The sequence below is a fragment of the Triticum aestivum genome, chromosome 6D, assembly GCF_018294505.1.
Source record: "Triticum aestivum cultivar Chinese Spring chromosome 6D, IWGSC CS RefSeq v2.1, whole genome shotgun sequence".
In the NCBI taxonomy this organism is placed as follows: domain Eukaryota; kingdom Viridiplantae; phylum Streptophyta; class Magnoliopsida; order Poales; family Poaceae; genus Triticum; species Triticum aestivum.
Window position 1 is genome coordinate 8,441,246 of NC_057811.1, and position 19,569 is coordinate 8,460,814.

Consider the following 19,569-nt stretch of genomic DNA (forward strand, 5'->3'; position numbering starts at 1 on the left):
CCCAAAACAGGTGAAAATTTATTTATTTAAAAATGGTGCTATGATGGATTTATTTATACAAAAATAATTAAATTAATTATTTACAATGCAAATATGCTATCTTTGGCTCTACAAGTTTGGCCATGTGAGCATTTTATATTTTGCTTACATATTTTTTTTTCTTATAGTAAACATCTTGCTTAATTACTAACATGAAATAGTTTTTTAATGATGAAAACTTCCACAGCATGATGTTACAAAACTACACATCTCACTACTCAAGTATGAAGAACTATATATTCCCAAGCATATACGAAAATTTGCAAGCACGGACGAGCTCGCACGCTCTCGGAATCGCCAGGCGCTCGTTTCCTTCGGGATATGAGCTGCGTCAGGTATTGTCGGGCGTATACATAGATCCTTATTTTTCGGCCATATGGGTGGTGGCAGACCCTCGTGCATAACGGACGGCCGTTTGCTGGACCGATCTATGCCATTGGTCACGTTTTACATGCAAGACGGTACGTAACGGGCGACCTGTGAACGTCTGCAACTGCGACTGGGGCACACCAGGTAGCTGCGAAATAAATAATAGTAGTTCTTGCTAGATTAGACCATATCGAAGTCATACGACACAAACAGAGACTCGATGTCCGTCACATATCAGGCTAATACTCTTGCCATGCGATTGAGACACACACATTCACAGGTACTGGAACAAGATACACTTTTTCGTGTGTGTAGAGCTAGCTAGCTACTCCATCCATGCAGCTTGATTGATTTACACTTTTTCGTGTGTCTAGAGCTAGCTAGCTACTCCATCCATGCAGCTTGATTGATTTACAATTTTTCGTGTGTGTAGAGCTAGCTAGCTACTCCATCCATGCAGCTTGATTGATTGTAGTACGAGCAGCTTGCTGCTTGCTGCTAAATATCAATGAAATAAATAACGCGCTACAGAAAATAGCGTGGCGCCTGAAAATATGCTATTAGCATGCTATAGCGCGCTATAGCGTGCTATTAGCGAGGCATTATACATTGATTTATTTAGCGAGACAATTCTCTATATGCTATAGCGTGCTATTAGCGGTGTTATAGCGCTCTATTTTTTTCAATGCTAAATATGCACGGAATGAATTCTTGCTTGCGGCTGCATTAGATGGGTTCGCCGGCTGCTTGCCGCATCTGTTGGCAGTAGATGGATTCACCGGCGGCTTGCTGATGCATCTTCACGGAATGTCTCGTGCTGTTGCACGCAACTGCCAAGACGATGAGTCAACGGCCGTCGATGAGCCAAGCTGCCAAAGGATGGAAGGAGCAACATATGTTGGAATACCATGTAATTTTGCTGTTGGTTTTTTCTCAACAACAAAGAAACTGTGCTTTTAGATTGAAAATCTCCCTGATTGCTCGCCATGCTCCGCCACTGGTTCCAGGGGCTAGATGTGGTACTTACAGGTGTTGGGAGCAGTCTTGAGCATGACACCAACCCACTGTCAGCACTGTGTTTCAATTTGTGATGTTGATCAGTACTAGAAAACTGCCTGTTGAGCACGGAAATGGAATCCAGAACAAAAACACTAGGGAATACCTGCTGCAGCTGGGATGTACCCCAGAGTTGTATGGCCATGAAAAAATAGCAACACGCTAGTCCGGAAAGAATTCACAAAGACATCGGCATATGCTGTGCAGAATAAGCTTGCTGGTCCGGGTGTGCTTCTTTATCATTTGCCTACGGCCAACTCCATCGCACGACCCCAAACGAACGTCCGGTTCGGCCTGATTTTGTCCCTTTGGTGCTGCAATGGGTTCGCCCATGTCCGCCTCTGTCCGTTGGGTCATGGGTGCGCCCAGTGCGCGGCAGCACCTCAAATCATGTCTGTGTTGGACATGATAAAAAAAACAAAAAAACTAAAATAAAATGACTTCAAAAAGTAAATAAACGCAGTTAAAAAAACTTAAAACTTAATTTAAGGGGTCATGGGCACAAAACGGCCCAGTTCTACGGTTCACTTAACGGCCTAGTAGCATAATTAACATAAAAACGAAAAAAAACGCTGCCCGCGCGCTCCTGCCGTGCCCGTCGATGCGGCGGCTATCGCCGTCTTCAGTGGCCGCCGGTGTCGTCGTCGTCGCTGTTGAGGTCGACGTAGTCCGGCGGCGTCCAGAGGTGGGCCGGCGGTCCGTGGTGCACGGGGGGCGGTGGGCTGGAAGGTGGCAGGTGCGTGCACCACCTCCTCCCGTGGCGAGGCGCCCCGCTCCGGTGACCGCGGCGGCGTGGGGCACCAGTTCACGCCCCCCACGGCGGCCGCCATCTGCTCTGCCGTGCACGACCAGCTCCACCCCTGGCCCACCAGGCCCGGGTGGAACGCGGCCACCGGCGGCTCCTCCATCACCTCCTCCTTCGGCACCATCTCCAGCTCGGGGATGGCGACGTCGCCGGCCGCGGAGAGGGCCGTCATCTCCTCGAGGCCCTTCCATTGGCGCTCGTCGTGCGTGTGCATGATGTCCTCCATGACACGCGCCATGAGACGGGCCTCCTCCTCCGCTGTCATGCGAGGAGGTGGTGGTGGCGATGGAGATGGAGATGGCGACGGCATGGACGTGCCGGCGAAGAAGGACGCCCGCCGCATGTCGTGCTCATCCCGGAACCAAGTGTCCCACAGGGGCGAGTCGGGGGCGTACCTCTCATCGTAGTAGAAGTCGTCCGGGAGGAGGCGCTGACGGCGCTCGATCTCCTGGCGGCACGCACGGCCGCTCAGCAGGACCGGCGGGATCGGCGCGCGGTCGGCCGACAAGTGCCAGTTGTTGGGGAGGTGGACGTCGCTCCAGGGTAGCGGCGTCATCGTCTCCCAATAGCAGCGGCATACGGCCGCCTCGATGTAGTGCCGGTCGCGCTCGCCGGCGACCGTGGGCGCGATGGAGAACGCGGGCGGCGCGGGGCCCGACGTGGTGGTGATGCGGGCTCCTCCTTCTTCATAGAGCCACGGCGACGCCCCGGCGAGGAGCCAGCCTCGCGGTCATGCTTCCCCTTCCGGCCGTAGTTCCATAGGCCCATGGCTGCGAGGTGGCCGGCCGGCGAGTTCGAGGCGAGGCTAGGGTTTGGGGTTGTCGGGTTTCGAGGAGGCCGCGGGGTGGAGTAAGGGAGTGTGGACGACGACCGGTCCACGGGTTCCCATTTAAGAAGGACCGCGACCGTTCGCCTGGGCGGATGACAAGGCGGGCTGCCCGCGCGTGCGCGTTGATGTGGGCGGGTAGGAGGTAGGTGGCCGCCTGCCACGCAGCCCTGACGCGTACAAGGCGCGTGTCCGTTTGGTGTTCGCCGCGACCCAAACCCGGCGCATGTTTGTGCTCGAAATGGGTCGGCCCGGACACAAAACGAACCAGACGGGTCCAGCCTGTCGCGCGCTGGACCGACCGGTTTGTCCCTTTTACCCCAAACGGACAGGGCCGGACAAAATGGGGTCGCGCGGTGGAGTTGGCCTAATCAGGACGGACACCAACATTGGGTCCATCACCTACAAAGTTTTTGCGTTCAATATATGCCTCATAAAGGCACCAGCCATCGTCCACTATCAGCGCCTCCATGAACTGGAAAATGGAAATGATGTGAAAAGCCTTGCATGTTCATCCGAGTCACGATACTGTGCATCACGCTTTGTAGGCTCACTTACCTTTTAGCATTCGCACAAGTCGTACCGGAGTTTCTGCTTGTTGAACATCCCGAATATCCTGTCCCAGCGAGGTTTCTTTTGGCCACACATGAATTCATCCTGCATTGTTTCATAGAATGTAAATTATGATAATTCGAAGCATTAAGCACTGGACAAATGGCATTGAAGGGGGTGCTAACGGTATGCGCCGCGAAACTCGGGTTCATCAAACACCGTGAGCGGGGAGCTCCTCCTGGGTAAAGCTTGTCGTCTTTGAAGTTTCAACTGCATCATGCGGACGGATGCGCCCATCCCACGATCTGGCCCATAGTTTGCCAACATGGCAAGCCCGTCTAGCTCCCGCTTGTAAGGCTCACGGTTTGAAAACCACTTTCTGCAACATGTGGGGATTCATTTTACAGCGAAAAAGGTACTCGGAACAAATGTACAATGCACATGTGTGTGCCACCACCCTAAACAATCACACAAACCCGCGTCGAGAATAAACCAACTGCAGGAATCTCATTTCATATTCCTGGCTCCACTAGCGACTTGGAACCTGGCCTCACATATATATTAAGGTATCATGGTCGTATACTATTTGTTTTAACATTTGCCATGATTGGTAAACACAATTTGTTTCGAGAATTGCCATGAGATAACAATAATTTTGTCTCAAGATGTTGCTGTGATTTAGAAAACACAATTCGTAAAATTGTTATTCGTAAAATTGTTGTGTCATAGTTACAAATTTTCCTAAAATTGGCCATGTGATGGGAAATATGATGTTCGGAATTTGTTGTGTGGCCCATAGAAATTCTTTCAAACTTGTCATGTTATAGAGAAAAAAATTTGCTCACGAATGTCACGGACCACTACGAGACATTTTCAAAAAATTGCCAACGTAGATACAAATCAGTACACACTACTACAACGCATCAGATGCTATTTGCAAAAAAAAAAAAACTCTTAAGATGTCGTCTTCCTGTCAGACCCCTATGTTTTTTTAATAGAGAAAGGCGCCAAAAGCGCCATATATTTTAGCTCATGAAGATAACACATTGTCAATTACATAACCCTACTAGGGATAACAAAGAAGAAAATCTTGTATTACAGGGCAATTCTTTCTGAAATGAGCTGAGTAGAACACATTTAAAGATAGGTTCAAGCAGAAGCATATGAACCTGATGTACACAAACGAAGAGGAACACCCAAGATAGGATGTCCCAGAGGCCGCTCGAACCCCACCAACGGCCCCTTGGCCGGTCGGAGGTCCAGCGCGCCGAGGCCGTCGGTCGCCACATGCTCCTCCTGCTCCGCTCTCTTCCGCTTCTGCGCGGGTGAGGCGGCCTCACGGGCCAGCGGCGGCCGGTAGGTGCGCGCGAGCAACTGCAAGCAAGACGGCCCCGGTGATGCGTCCGCGCGTGCGTCTCCTGGTGTGTGTGTGTTGTGTTTGTTGGCGGCGGGGGTGGGAGAGAGCTGTACAAATCGGATGGTACATGCAGTCCAAGTCTTTTAACACCGTGCGCCATAACCCCGCTGTACCGACCAATGCCTTTATATTAACTACCTACACTTTTAACCCACACCGTATTTCCACGATTCATTAATGTCATCCACATGTGCACGCTGTACCGACCAATGCAGACGAGTGTGATCTCAGCGCAGGCCAGGAGGACGCGGGCGCCGCGGTTGTTCTCGGCGAGCTCCCTGGCGAGGCCCAGCGCCCTGCCGCCGCCGTAGCAGCCGTGGAGGCTGAGGATGGTGCGGTTGACCGTGGGGCGGAGGCCGAGCAGCGTGGCGAGCCGCAGGTCGGCGCTCGGGGCACCCCAGGCGGAGTAGGTGCTGAAGATGAGGTGGGTGATCTCGCTCGCCGGGCGGCCCCACTCGGCGATGGCCTCGGCCGCCGCGCACTTCGCCAGCTTCGGCACCGCGTCGACGGTCATGGCGAGGCGGTTGTCCAGCGACGACGCGTCGTGGTCGTACAGCTCCGGGTGCGCCGCCAGCGTCTCCTCCGTCAGGTGGAAGTGGCGCTTGTCGATGCCCGTCTTCTCGCCTGCAACCAAAAAAGAAGCATAAATCAGTAGCAGAAAAAACAAGCATGCATGCAGATTCGTGCTCCTATAGTCAACGTGGTGAACAGGGAAGAACATAGTACGTACAGATTCTGGTCAGCTTCTGCTGGAGCTCAGTGAGGTGGTCGCTCTTGGTGACGCGGAAGAGGTTCTCGGCGAAGATGTTCTGGGGCACCTCGACGCCAGTGGGGTTCGCCGTGCCGATGCCGAGCATGGCCGCGGGGCCTTCGGCGTGCTGCCGCCGCGCCACCGCGGCACCACCGTGCCCGATCCCGTTGCCGTTGGCGGTTCCGATGCTTCCCATGGCCGATCTTTCGGAAGCAGGAGCACTACTCTTGTTTGCTGGGCAGGGATCACTAGTCGCTAGCTTTGTGATCGAATGAAGCTTCAATGGCATGCAGCAGCTTGGTCTAATGGGGTATGTGCTGGGCTCAGGATTTATAGTCTGTTTCCTTGGCTGGCTGGCTGGCTGCAAGCTGAACTGTCTGTTGGAGTGGCGGCCCTGGCATTAATTATCGGCGCCTCAGACGCAGCTTCGGACGCAGCCTCCGATGCAGCTTTCCTCGGACAAAAAAATGGGTAAAGCTCAACTCCATTTGGCTTTCACCAATCCCATGCATGGAATTGGGAGGTGAAGGAAATGGGTTAAAATTAATTCCTTTGAATTTCTGTTCCTGGCACAATGGATGGGGGCACTCCTCGCACGGTTAAAACAGCATGCCAATGACATGGAAGATGCAAGGTCAAACCAATTTGCTAGTGGTAAATCACAAAGAGGCATGTCCTTGTTTTTTGATGGAAAGGGGAGGATAAACCTCCTGGCCTATGGATGGTTATCGATGCTTTTAGCCCATCACTTGGTCACTGGTACTCCTTCTCTATCCAAATATATAGCACCTATAATCCGTCTTTCGAGTTTACTTTTGACCATAGGTTAGAGCAATTATATATGACATGCATGTTACACAAAGCAATACCATCAAATTCATATATGGAAGAAGTTTCTAATGATATAATTTTTGTATCATATATCTTATATATTATTCATCTTGTCAATGATCAAATGCAAGTTCAAAAAACGTATTATGCCCTACATATTTGGATGAAGGGAGTTAGCATTACTACCGTTTGGCTCTCAGCCATGACATATGTGAGTATGGACTGGTCACGAATGATAGTGTTTGTAGTAGAGTGCACGGTTTTGTTATAACACGTATCTCGCTATCCGCTTGGGCTTGGAAAGCCACCATCCCGAAGTGGGCATAGTAGGAACACATGGACCACCGTACTTGTCTTTGAGTTAGACGGAATGTGTGTGCAGCTGATGGTTTGACCTCCTCGATAATTCTTTATGACATTAAAGACTTGAGAGACACCTTCCCCATGATGGCGTAGTGGCACACATTGCATTGTTCATGATCTAGCATTATGTATTAGCAGCATGAATATCGCTTAGAGGATATATATACATTTGATCTTCTTGTTCGTCCACTAGATTAAGAGGTCAAAGGTCACAGATTGGACTCGGGAGTCGTGATGCTGGGTAGGTAGAGCGGGATTTTACTCCTTCATCAACATCCAAGGCAAAGTACATACTGAATCCTGGAAGCGAGATCTACCATTTCTAGAGCAAGCCTAGAACGATCGAGTGAGGGAAGTTCAAAACATGGTTCTTACAAGAAACGAGTCGTGGAAGTCCCTACAAGCACATCTTGCAAGGGCATGAGCTACAACCCTGGAGTTCCTTGAAAATATAGTGACTATCAAATCCTTGTGTCGTTGATTGAATAAATAAGCAAGGAAAGATCTATATGGTAGGCGATTGCTGGTTGAAGCGACATCCAAAAGAGTTCTCCAACCTATCAGGAAGGATAGCTCTCTCTAAGAGAGAGCTCGGACTGTTTGCATTCCAAGGACAATCGCTTGAGCCTTGGATTATAACACATAATCAACAAGCAAGGAGAAAACTTGGATGTAAATGGAGAATTATAAGTAATATCATCAAAAAGAAAACTTCAAGTCTAGCAACATTCCCTACCTGGGAAGGGTTGAATGCCACATTCAAAAATGCTCGAGGATCTAGAGAAAGAGAAGAAATAGAACCAGAACAAGCATGATTAGGAGGGAGGTTAGATTTGTAATTCGAATCCTGGTCTGTCACGGATTCATTTGTGTCATGGAAAGAAAATCATTGGAAGCACATATGGTTGGTAAATTAACCAACATATTTGCCTTAAGAGCATGCAATATAGAGCTTTCTAAATTTCCAATAGAACGTGTAGATATCTTCAAGAGAGGCTTCAAGATGTGAGTTAGAAAATAGGCTTTGAATAATGGAGGAGTGATAAATTTTAGGTGCAAATTAAGTAAATTATACCGATCTAAGTCCCCAACAAAAGCAAAGCGCCCTAGCAAAAGAAACTTTGACGAAGATGAGAATCGGAATTAAGTAATTAACATCTACGTCATTGCTCTGTGATGTGTGTATAGAATCATGAAGTTTGCAAACATGATGGAAGAGCTATCCTGAACAGCCTCCAAGCAAATGATTTTACCCTAGGTGGAAAATTTTGCTTTCCAAACCTTGGGAAGGAGTGTAATCTAGTGTCTTGATTCTTGCATGCTAAGCATGGTGGCCTGCTAAATGTTTTATATGCACTCTTGGTCATATATTGGACATTAGGATTATGTACCCTACAAACTTCATCTGCAGAAGTTAGCACCAGTGATGGGAATTTGAATAATTTGATTTTTTTTAACCATCATGAAAGTGAGTTGAAAATTTGTGAATGTCACATGCGCCAGAATTTTCAGCCAAAGATGACAAGAGTAGAGATATAAGTTGATCGTAGATGGGGTTCCAAGTAGGATGCCAATAGTAAGACATATTCTAGAGTTACCTTTGGTGATTTGCAGGTGACAAGAATGAAGCATATGAGGCAAGACTTTAGGCCAATCTTAGAGATATATTGCTTGTTTGTGCATTTGGTTTTAGCTATTTCATCCTTGATAGATCTGTTTGGTTAACCTCAAGCTAGGGGGAAACAGATTCATCCAAAAAAATTACAGGACTTAAAGATGGTGAAAATAAAAACGGAGGCTAATATAGTGACTCGTGACTTTGCAAGGTTTTGCTTCAGTTCTAAAGTTGATGGTGTGTTATTTGGTTTTGTGACTTCTTGTATAGCATGCTTTGTTCTTACTTATTGTATGAACATTTCTTAATTAATACATGGGGTTAAAAATTTTTTTTATATAAAATAGTTACTAGAACATTGGCTAAGACTCGAAGACCATTTACCAGACTACATTTATGAATCCTAACCATCTTTTACTCAAGGGCATACAATTCCAAATAGTATTACCATGTCCTAAGAACTTATACATCCTTTCCAACTTTCCTCTTGCAATCATAATGTGCCCATGTTAAATACATTCATTTAGCCAAATCTTTTGAAATAATTAAATGGTACTTCATCATTAGGGCCCTCACACCTAAATGGATGCTTGGTGACTTTATCATGTTAATTAATGAATGCATTTCCATTACCACCTTACTATCAATATAAATGGTTAACATTTTGTTACTTTTAAGGGGCCTGAGGTATTCATCAAGGTTGTCCTTTTTATTTGCATCTCTTTTTCCTTTCAATTAGTGAATATTCACATTCTCTACATAATGGATGAGTTCCAATAGTTTTACTGACATCGAGTGAGGCCCTCTTGTCCCCCTTATGCACCCTCTCATGTTTTTAGATGCCCTTAACATTTGTGGCTCATCATCTATAAATGATGGTTGTGCATGGCAATTTACTAAAAATGGCTATTGAAATGCCAAATGTAGGTAGGTATGATTGTAGTTTCCAAGAGATGTTGGGTTTATGTGTAGGAGGACAAGCGTAGATCCACCAACAGATTTGCAGAAAAAACAAGCATGCATGCAGATTCGTGCTCCTATAGTCAACGTGGTGAACAGGGAAGAACATAGTACGTACAGATTCTGGTCAGCTTCTGCTGGAGCTCAGTGAGGTGGTCGCTCTTGGTGACGCGGAAGAGGTTCTCGGCGAAGATGTTCTGGGGCACCTCGACGCCAGTGGGGTTCGCCGTGCCGATGCCGAGCATGGCCGCGGGGCCTTCGGCGTGCTGCCGCCGCGCCACCGCGGCACCACCGTGCCCGATCCCGTTGCCGTTGGCGGTTCCGATGCTTCCCATGGCCGATCTTTCGGAAGCAGGAGCACTACTCTTGTTTGCTGGGCAGGGATCACTAGTCGCTAGCTTTGTGATCGAATGAAGCTTCAATGGCATGCAGCAGCTTGGTCTAATGGGGTATGTGCTGGGCTCAGGATTTATAGTCTGTTTCCTTGGCTGGCTGGCTGGCTGCAAGCTGAACTGTCTGTTGGAGTGGCTGCCCTGGCATTAATTATCGTGTCATCGTAACCAACAATCCCGACATGCCGGTGTCGGGGAACATGGTCATAGGAGAGGATCTCATCTCATTTCATCACGATGTGTACGTGTGTATGTTTTGGCATTGGTTGCAACATCTACACGGAGGATCGGCGAGGAGCGGATCAACTAGCAGAAAGCTAGCTTTGTAATGTGAGTAGATCGATCAGAGGTAGCCGGCTTGCTTCATTGTTGTCATCATTTACCATCACTTCGTCACCACAAAATACTCGACGTCGAGCGTGGGCCAACAAGGATGCATCAACGTCGAGCGTGAGTAGATATATTTTTTCTCCAATGACGCCCAATGCAAGCATGCACTACTACAGGAAGAACTTTTTTCTTCTCCTTTTTTTAGATAAGGGTGGTCAGCTTTGTTTATTCATTCATAATGTTCAATGGTAAAAAAATCTGGTGACTCCAGTAACCAAAGATGCTGGCCAGACGGCAGAGAAGGAGCTAATTTAGTCATGTGGAGAGGGTGAAGTAACATCCACGGGCATAGTAAGCCGGGGGCACAAATGCTTGGGCAAGGCCATCAAGTCTTTTGGCAAGTGGAATTGCACTCAAACCTGCTGCATTGAAGTGGAATGGGTACTGCTGATCCCCCCCACCCGCGTCACTCTCCAGGGGGGCGGCTCGGGTGACCTAACCCCGTCGCCACCGCCACCCCCTCCTGCTCCCTCCCCCCTCGCCGCCGTCGGGCGTCCTCGCCGGGCAAAGCCCGTGCGGCTGCCGGCGGCGGCGGGCCTTTTCTCTCTCGTCTCGCGTGGAGGCCAGCCCTGGACGGCGCGCCGTGCGTCGTGGAGCTGCGCGCCGGCGCGGATCTGGCCCTCCGGCCTCTTCTGTGGCGCGGTGGCGCTGGATGCTGGGGCGGCGGCCCCAGGGAGCGGCGGCCCCCTCCTCTCTGTCTTCCTCGCGGTGGAGGAGCGGCGGCTGGCCGTGTTGGCGGCGGATCGGGGCTTTTCTGCTTGGATCTGGTGGGCGCGCGCCATCGGCGGGATGCGGCGGTGCTGGTCGTCCTGGGCCGCGTGGGTGGCAGGGCGGCTGCGCGTGGTGGAGGCTCCGGCGGCTCTGGTTGGCGGCGATGGAGTTGCTGATCCCATCTTGCCTGGCCGGAGACGGCTCTCTCGGCTAGGCTGGTGTTTGGCGAGGTGCAGTGGTGTGCCCTGGCTAGCGTGGTGCTGGCTGGGGCTGCTAGTCTCCCCAGGCCAGTAGCCTCTGCGTGGTGTAGGTCGCGCTGCCGGTGGTGGGTCTGGCGCTACTCTCTCTCGGCGTCGGTCCGTTGGTGGATGGTGGAGGGCATGTGCCGCGGATCTGGTGCAGGCTCGGCGTGGTGGTGGCCCGTGGTGGCCTGCAACAGCGGCTGGTCGCGCGGGAGTGTGCCCGGCGGCTCCAACGCTTGGAGCTCGTCGGGCGGCGCGGGTTGGGCAGCGGCCCGGTGTGGTTGTGGCTCTGGCCGTGGATGGCTCCACGGTGGCTTGGCAGGTCGACTGTGGCAGCGGCAGGCATGTTCCGGCGTTGGCTGGCCCGTAGGCGGCGTGTGTCGACCTTCGATCCCTCTCCTCGTCGTCCGAATGCTACCTTCGTCGAAGGTTCGGCCCTTCCCTGACTATGGGCCATCGCTCGTTTCACGCTCGGCAGCAGGACCGAGCTTGTCTCGCGCCCGGCAGCAGGACCGGCCTCGTCTCGCGCCCGGCAGCAGGACCATGCTTGTCTCGCGCCCAGCAGCACGACAGTGCTCGTCTCGCGCCAGTGTCTTGGACGGGCCGATGGCGGCCAGTTTTGGCCGGCCTATTGGGTTTCGGCGTTAGGAGCGGCTCAGGCGTGCAAAAGGCGGGTCCTTTTCTGCCCATATCTTTGGTTGGGGTAGCGGTGGGTGGCGGGTGAGGTGGCGTCAAGGTCTTGGATGCTAGGGCGGCGGCCCTGGTGGTGGTGTCGCGGTGCTCTTGGGCAAAGCCCGTGACTTGGTGCTGCCTGGTGGCCATGGCCTTGTGGGCGGCGTGGTAGCCAGGGTGTGGCGTTCGGTGGCGGTGAATATTGGTCGGGGTGAAAACCTGTTCTATCTTCGGATTGACCGGCGACGGCGAAGCTCGTTCCCTTCTTGAAGGCGTCGCCGCGACTCTCGCTGCCCATCGTGTTGCTCCGGGGGAAACTCTGATCCTTGGGTCGGGCGGTGGCGGCGCTTCGGTGTCGTAACCTTCCTGTAGGCACCGCCTTGGAGCCCACGGTGCGTCATATGTAGCTTCTTCTCTACGCGGTGGCGTGTTCACGGTTGAGGCCCCGAGGGCTCTTGTAGTGCTAGGGGTGGTGTTGCTGCGCTCAGCGCCTATGTATCCTGCCTTGGGTGTGTGCGTGTGTTGTGGTGGCGTGTGTTGTACTGGGTTGTTGGTGATCTTTGCTTTATATGTAAAGCGGGGCGAAAGCCTTTTTCGATAATTTAGTCATGTATAATTTGCTTCGCATTTCCAGCTTTCATATTTAAAACTACTCCCTCCGTCCCGTAATGTAAGACGTTTTTTCACGTTAGTGTAGTGTCAAAAAACGTCTAACATTATGAGACGGAGTAGTACATTATGTAGGTTTTGACTTTTGACCACAGCGGGCAATCTCCATTAAGATGGCCTTCTAGTGCTGAGAAGAAATCAACGTCGGCAACAGACTGTCATCACAGCACCAATCATACTTCAGAGGTAGCGTTTGGACACCAGGGCTCTTATTTGTCGCTCTATGCGACCAACGATGGAGCAATGCACAGTGCACATGGGCCGGCCCGCGATGACGATTCCGTTACCAAGCGCTCCCATCCGGTTTTCTAGTAGTTTGTTTCTCTGCTATGCCATTTTAGTCGGGTTTTATGTTATTCCATACAAACACGAACAATGTTTTATAATGTGAGTAATTTAGATGAACTTTTTATTTAAATGTGTGAGTGTTTCTTTAAATTTCATGAACATTTTTAAACACCATTAACACTTTTATAAGCACATGCATTTGAACAAATATTCATCTCATGTTGAAAAAGTGTTCATGTGTATTTGAGAAAAATATTCACATACACAATAAAATGTGTTATTAGTAACTAACAGAAAGAAAAAAACGAAAAACTAGGGGAGGAATAAAACCTGTGAAAAATAAATAACCACAAAAATAGAAAAATAAACCACCAGAAAAAGGCAAAGACATAGACAAAAATAGTGAAATGAATTTTCTGCACTTTACAGAAAATGTGTAGGCCCAATTCGGCCTGAGCTCAAAAAACAATATATCAAAATCTTAATCAATTACTGTGTAATCATGTGTCCTGTGAATAAATGTAGCATTCCACATATACTTTAAAATAAAATGTGAATTTTCACATGTCCCGGGCTTCATCTCCCTCGGCTACGGCTACTTTCACTTCATTATTTCATATATATCATACATAATGTGTATTAAAGATAAACAATTATACCTTCATAGTTGGCATATAGTATCTCGACAAGTAATGAACAATGCATTGAATCCATCGATTTGGGGTTTGAATCCACATAGTAGCAAGTTTTCTTATATTTTGGTTAGTTCTCTTGGTTCTTTTCCTTTTTTATATATAGCACATAGCACAAGTAGGAGTAATTTTTTATTTATATGCGTACTATTTTGTCTTCTACCTAATTTTAAATAGATGTACTTAAAATCCATGGCCCGCCCATGATAGTAGAGGGAGCTTTAGTTGGCGTAGATCCCTATTTGCAAAGTATTTTGGTGGAAGAGAACCAAAAATTAGATGAATATGACTCACTATGGATATAAAAAAGAGGGTTTAGTCCTAGACCGGGACGATTTTTGGGATAGCTTTATAAAGACTGATTTGATAATGCTCCTAGGCCCAATGCGGCCTGAGCTCCAAAAACAATAATTTCAAAATTTAACCAACTACTATAATCATTTTTTTTAGAGAGTGTTTAATCATTTGTTGTGTGAATAAATGTATGCCAGCAATACTTTAAATAAAAACAATGAATTCTCACATGTTTCGGGCTTCGTCTTGTTCGGCCACATGACTACTTCCACTATAGATCCATCAAATTACTTGAAAGAAAGAGAAGTAGTGGTCATTGCCACGGCAAGTATGTCCCATGAAAAATAGAATCATCAAAATTTGAAACGTCATACAAAATATACATTGCTCAGAAAAATAAATTCCAACCATCAACCTCAACATGGCATATAGAATATAATAATAAAATTTTGAAATAGTTACACTTAACTAATAGAAGATATAAAATTGACAACATAGGCATGTTAACAAGGTAGCCTGCTTATTAACAAAATACATAGTTGGTGCCGACATACAAACAAATGTGTTGGAGTTCAGATGTACGCACAATATATCATATATTTATTTACCTTGCTCAGGGAGATTTTTTTTTCCAACTATCGATCTCAACATAATATATAGTTTCATAAAAATACAATAATAATTCTGGAAATTGCTACTCTTAATTAACGGGCTGAAGAAATAAAAAATGACAAGACAGGCATGTTAACAAGGTAGCCTGCTTATTAACAACACACATAGTTCATGTGCACATATGCAAACAAACGTGCTTGAGTTCGATCGGGTATATACGTGCAACATATCATGTCCATTAGTATGGCCTATTTCGCCGCGTTCTCATGGGTAGATCTCCATCACTGATAAGGGACCCAACACCGGCATGATCTTGTAATCGTCGCTGAATCCAGCATCGGAAAAGATCCTCTTCCACTCGCTCTCGTCCCGTTCCACCCCGTTGGTGCACATCGCGAACATGTCCTGCATGGCTTCCATCTCGCCGATCTTCTTATCGCCGAGCAGAGACCCTCTTACCATATCTATGATTATCACCTTCCCTCCGGCGCCCCTAGCGGGGATGGCTTCCTTGCAACGCTGAAGTATCTTGACGCAGTCGTCGTGGCCCCAGTCATGCAAAACATTCTAGAACAGATAAAGGGGAACAATTTAGAAGAAATATAAAGATAAAAATATACCTTGGTGCTATGTTTTGTCAAGAGAAAAGGAAATGAAACAGTATGCAATTTTTCATTGACGTGACCACGAGGTACCGATAGGTGATATTCATGGATACCTACCTTGAGCAGGACAGCATCCGCCGGCGGAATGGATTCAAACATGTCACCTGCGACGAAACTCAGGTTGCCGTCGCCGGCGGCGGCTGCCTGGCCGACGGATTGAGGAAGGTCCAGCACGGTGCACTTGATGCGCGGGAACGCCTTGGCCACCACCCGCGTGCCGGCGCCGTTGCCGGCGCCGACGTCGACGAGGGAGCTCACGCCGCGGAAGATGCGGCCCTTGTCAACAATAATGACCTCCAGGAAGAGCTCGCTGTCGGCGGTCATGGCGTCTCTCAGGACGCTGCCGAACCCGGCGTCCTTGCCCACCATCTCCTGCCTGGAGCAGCCATGCGCCTGCTCGAACAGGGAGGCAGCGCCGGCCGGCGCCGGCTCGCTCCTGAGCCAGTCAGGCAGGTCGAAGAAGGAGGAGACGATGAGAGGGTTGACGAAGAAGGGCGCCACGGGGGACAGGTTGCGCCAGCCGACGAGGAAGCGGCCCGTGGTGGTCAGCCCGTACTGCACGGCGGCCGTGTCGTCGGCAGCACCGTCGTCGTCCCCGGTGCCGGCGGCGGTGGTGGTGAAGATGCCCGAGGCGCCGAGCAGCGCCATCATGCGGCGGAGGTCGGCGAGCTTGGCCGGGTGCACCTTGGCGTCGGCCGCGATGTCGGCCAGGGTGGCGGTGCCGCCGCGCTTATGGATGGTGGCCGGGATGCCGAGGTCCACGGCGCACTTGAGCGACGTAGACTTGACGTAGCCGAGCACGTGGTTCTGGAGCTCGGCGAGGGACTCCAGCAGCTCCTGCGGGCTCACTTCCATTAAGAGCTTGAGCGTCATGGTGCCGGGCTAGCTAGCTACCTGTGTGCACTGCAAATGAAATGCAAGCTAGCTTAGGATGTATGTGTGCGTGTGTAATCCGGTGCTCCTTCCAGCTAGAGCACGTCTACCGACGGCCTTTATACACGACCAACTGACTACTTAGTGCTCAAGCTTCTGGGATGTAGAAAAACCACTCTCCTATTCAGTGATTAAAAATAAATAAGTATCTATAGGGTCTGGCCATGGTTAAATGGCTTGAATTTATTTTTGTGTAAGTCGATTTCTCTGGAGCGTCTGATCAGCATCCAACGATCATGATAGCACCGCAGTTCTTCTTCATATGTTTTCTTGTTTCTTCGACGCGCCGCCGACTTGCCCAGCACCATCCGCATGTTTCCAGCACCTGCGGCCGGCAGGCACTGTCGCGCGTCGCCCGGCCGCCCCTCAACCACCCCTATCGCCGTTGCTTGCCATTGCCACGACCACCCCCCTACGCCACACCGATTTGCAGCAACCCTTGGACCCTGCACCTAGACCCCCCGGCCCGCATCCGTCAACCTGCTTTCCCGTCTTCGCCTCGGATGCCGCAACTCGCTACCACTCACAACGTTGTCCCCATCTTTGACGAGGTCCTGGCTCAGCCTTTGTCGTCATTGCAGCTCGCTGCCTCTCGCAGCATCGTTGTCGGATCTGGACTTGAGCTATATATATATATATATATATATATATATATATATATATATATATATATATATATATATATATATATATATATATATATATATATATATATGAGATCTGTAGCCGCATAATGAATGACAATATAGATGCTCATCCACATGCACACGACATAGAACAATCGATGAAAAAACTCATTGAGGCCATCAGAATATTTTGACTATTGTGCCACTGCCACGGCCGGTATGATCATCTTATCAGCTTCAGTGAGTCCATTTTCTTGGCTATCCTATGATGCCTTCCTATATTAGATCGAGGCTACACGTAAACATATTGGACATAACGGAAAAACATACCTTTTTTGTGTATGGAATGTCAAATTGATAAACATTATATTTTTAATATAAGCCTCGTTTATAATCTGATATCTCACAACTATATACAAATTATTAACTAGCAATTGTAGTAAACAACTCATCAATCAAGACACATACATAACTTAGCACGGCTGCTAAGAACCAACATCACTATGCTTCTTGGTAAGCATAGTCTCATTAAGCTTTAACATGACCATTACTTGCTACATGTCCATTAAAACGTAGATGGAAAGTAAACGACTAGTCCATCGATTCATCAAGGCGTATTTATCCTGGAAGCGGACTACACGATATGTGGGGTTGATCAGTATGCCGTGCCCACCCACCCACCACCCGGTGAAAACTTTAAAATATGCTGGTGTGAGTGGTGAAATATTTCACAGGTTAACCGTCATTTTGCCCCGGATTAACTTTTTTTGAGCGAACCCCGGATTAACTTCACTGGAAGTGAAAGCTCGATTATATATGCGTGTGTACGCCTTGTCCCTGCATACGGAGCCCACCAGCCCAACCAAAACATTTTATTTATGAAAATCATATAAATTTGTCACTGATTATATGATTTTTTCACCCGCAAAAAAAGAAAATCATATAAATTTGTCCTTGCCGTCATAATACTTTTATGATCAAGAAAATGTGAGCTAACATTTATTGTTCTATTTAATTCTTTTTCCGCTCATGTACACAAATATTAATTTTACTAACTGTAGAACGATTGTTCTATCATTTTCTGGTAAAAGAAAAATGAAATACAAAGGTAATCTAGAAAATGAAATGCAAGGAAAGAAAAAATAAATTACATAAATGCTCTTAATCAATAGAACATGAGAAAATTACAACACAGTGTGATGGGACTGCATTATACAATTATGGATTTTCTAGTTGTATGAAGAATATTATGGGCAATTTTGCGGTGGCAACAAGGTTCTTCCATGGTAATTACCAATGGATTTGTGGCACTACTAACTATGGTGGCTGACATCTGATGCATCTTGGGCATGCATCAACTGAGGTTTTTGTGGCTTCCGCCGGTGGAATTGAGCAAAGGGAGACCTTTAGTGGATCCGACTGGAGCTAGAGTGGGTCTGACTGGTCTTCGTGGATCTGAGTAAGATGGTACCAGAACGTGGATCTTACATTATGGCAAGTAGCAGCCTCCCTATGGCACGACGTGATGGCATCGCTGGCCTACAGATCTAGCTGGGAAGATTGGTGCGTAGAATGGGAAACACAATATGATGGCGGTGCACCAGCGACCAGAAGTGGCGAGGTGACATGCATCTTGAACATGCTTCGCGTGAATTCTCCTTCACCACGAGCAGGGCTAAGATTTTTTTATGATGGGAGCCGGCTAGAAGATGCAGCAGTAAGCATGTCAACAGAGGGTGCAGGGTGGCATTTGGGGATTTGGTATTGAGTTTGCATCTTCTCCGGGTGAAAACACATGATCAATGCTTTTTGGCTACATCAGGCATCGTTGATGTCGTATGACGTTTCCTTCTAGAAGGTCTTGGCTCGAAACTTTGCTTTGGAGGTGATAGCCCCATGTTAACCTTTTGATTTGACACAACAACACCCATGTTTGAGCAGCGACTCCTTCTTGAAAGTGTTTTCTTTGAGGTTTGCACCCGTTCTAGGGTTATATGTCATTTGACCGGTAGATTATGATCCATTATCGTAGATGCAGAAGCAAGGAGTTATCCTCCTTTTCAGGAAAGTGTGGTATTACCATATGAATATTATGGATGTACTTTTTTCATGTGTCATGTTTTACCATATTATATATGGATGTTATTAGGTAGAAACATAAATAAAATTCAAATTTTGATTGAAATATATCAGTACATCTATTTAACGTGGAGTTCACCAACAGGGATTTACTGTACCCAGAATATTTCTCCTGTTACATTTGCTGGTGGTGACTGGTCATGTTTTGGATGATTGTAGAAGGTAGACATGGTCACATGTTCGTCCATGGCGGTGTCAACACAAGTTTTCTCTGCGAAGATAAATGCAGTGAATGTGACACCCATGAAGAATTCGTCGACAAGCTACCCAGCTGAGTCGGAACGCATGGGTTTGACACTAGATTTATTCCGTGGCCAAAATATCCTTCACCATTAGGCAAGTGGCTGATCCTATCCATCAATTATGGACGGGGTGAGATTGTACTTAACAACATGCCATAGTGCTAGCCACCCTAATTTTGCCAGTCGATCGAGAAGATATACACAAGTGCAATTTCTGGTTGAGCCCTCGACCAGTTGGAGCCTACATACAGGGATAATTCCATCCGTCTTAAAATATAAGGATGGTGATCACAGTGGGCATCATGTGTTCATATACACGTTAAACCAAATGCACGGAGAAAGTTCTTCGCATGCCAAAGATGTATATATGTTCCGTCACGCTTGTCCTTTAGAGTTCAAAAAGACTGTGACTGTGTAC

The 19,569-nt window shown here is 48.2% G+C and overlaps 2 protein-coding genes across 2 annotated transcripts; both read right to left on the reverse strand.

The window, feature by feature from the left end:
• Window positions 1–4,618: 4,618 nt before the first annotated feature.
• On the reverse strand, window positions 4,619–6,175 carry LOC123140724 (bisdemethoxycurcumin synthase-like). The gene is made up of 2 exons (XM_044560009.1): window positions 5,795–6,175; window positions 4,619–5,688 (listed from the first exon to the last, which is right to left on the reverse strand). Exons 1-2 carry the CDS (start codon window positions 6,102–6,104, stop codon window positions 5,195–5,197), a joined length of 804 nt encoding a protein of 267 aa, XP_044415944.1. The 5' UTR covers window positions 6,105–6,175; the 3' UTR covers window positions 4,619–5,194.
• An 8,338-nt stretch (window positions 6,176–14,513) lies between these two features.
• Window positions 14,514–16,202, reverse strand: LOC123142987 (acetylserotonin O-methyltransferase 1). Its single transcript, XM_044561727.1, has 2 exons — window positions 15,269–16,202; window positions 14,514–15,113 (listed from the first exon to the last, which is right to left on the reverse strand). The coding sequence occupies exons 1-2, from the start codon at window positions 16,082–16,084 to the stop codon at window positions 14,811–14,813; spliced, it is 1,119 nt and encodes a 372-aa protein (XP_044417662.1). The 5' UTR covers window positions 16,085–16,202; the 3' UTR covers window positions 14,514–14,810.
• Window positions 16,203–19,569: the final 3,367 nt, after the last annotated feature.

Bases quoted from the DNA above. Each gene is read 5' to 3' on its own strand.
- LOC123142987 (XM_044561727.1), bottom strand. From the start codon at position 16,084: ATGACGCTCAAGCTCTTAATGGAAGTGAGCCCGCAGGAGCTGCTGGAG. The intron at 15,114-15,268 runs GTAGGTATCCAT...TATCTGTTCTAG, and splicing joins CGGATGCTGTCCTGCTCAAG to AATGTTTTGCATGACTGGGG.
- LOC123140724 (XM_044560009.1), bottom strand. From the start codon at position 6,104: ATGCCATTGAAGCTTCATTCGATCACAAAGCTAGCGACTAGTGATCCC. The intron at 5,689-5,794 runs GTACGTACTATG...TTTTGGTTGCAG, and splicing joins GCAGAAGCTGACCAGAATCT to GCGAGAAGACGGGCATCGAC.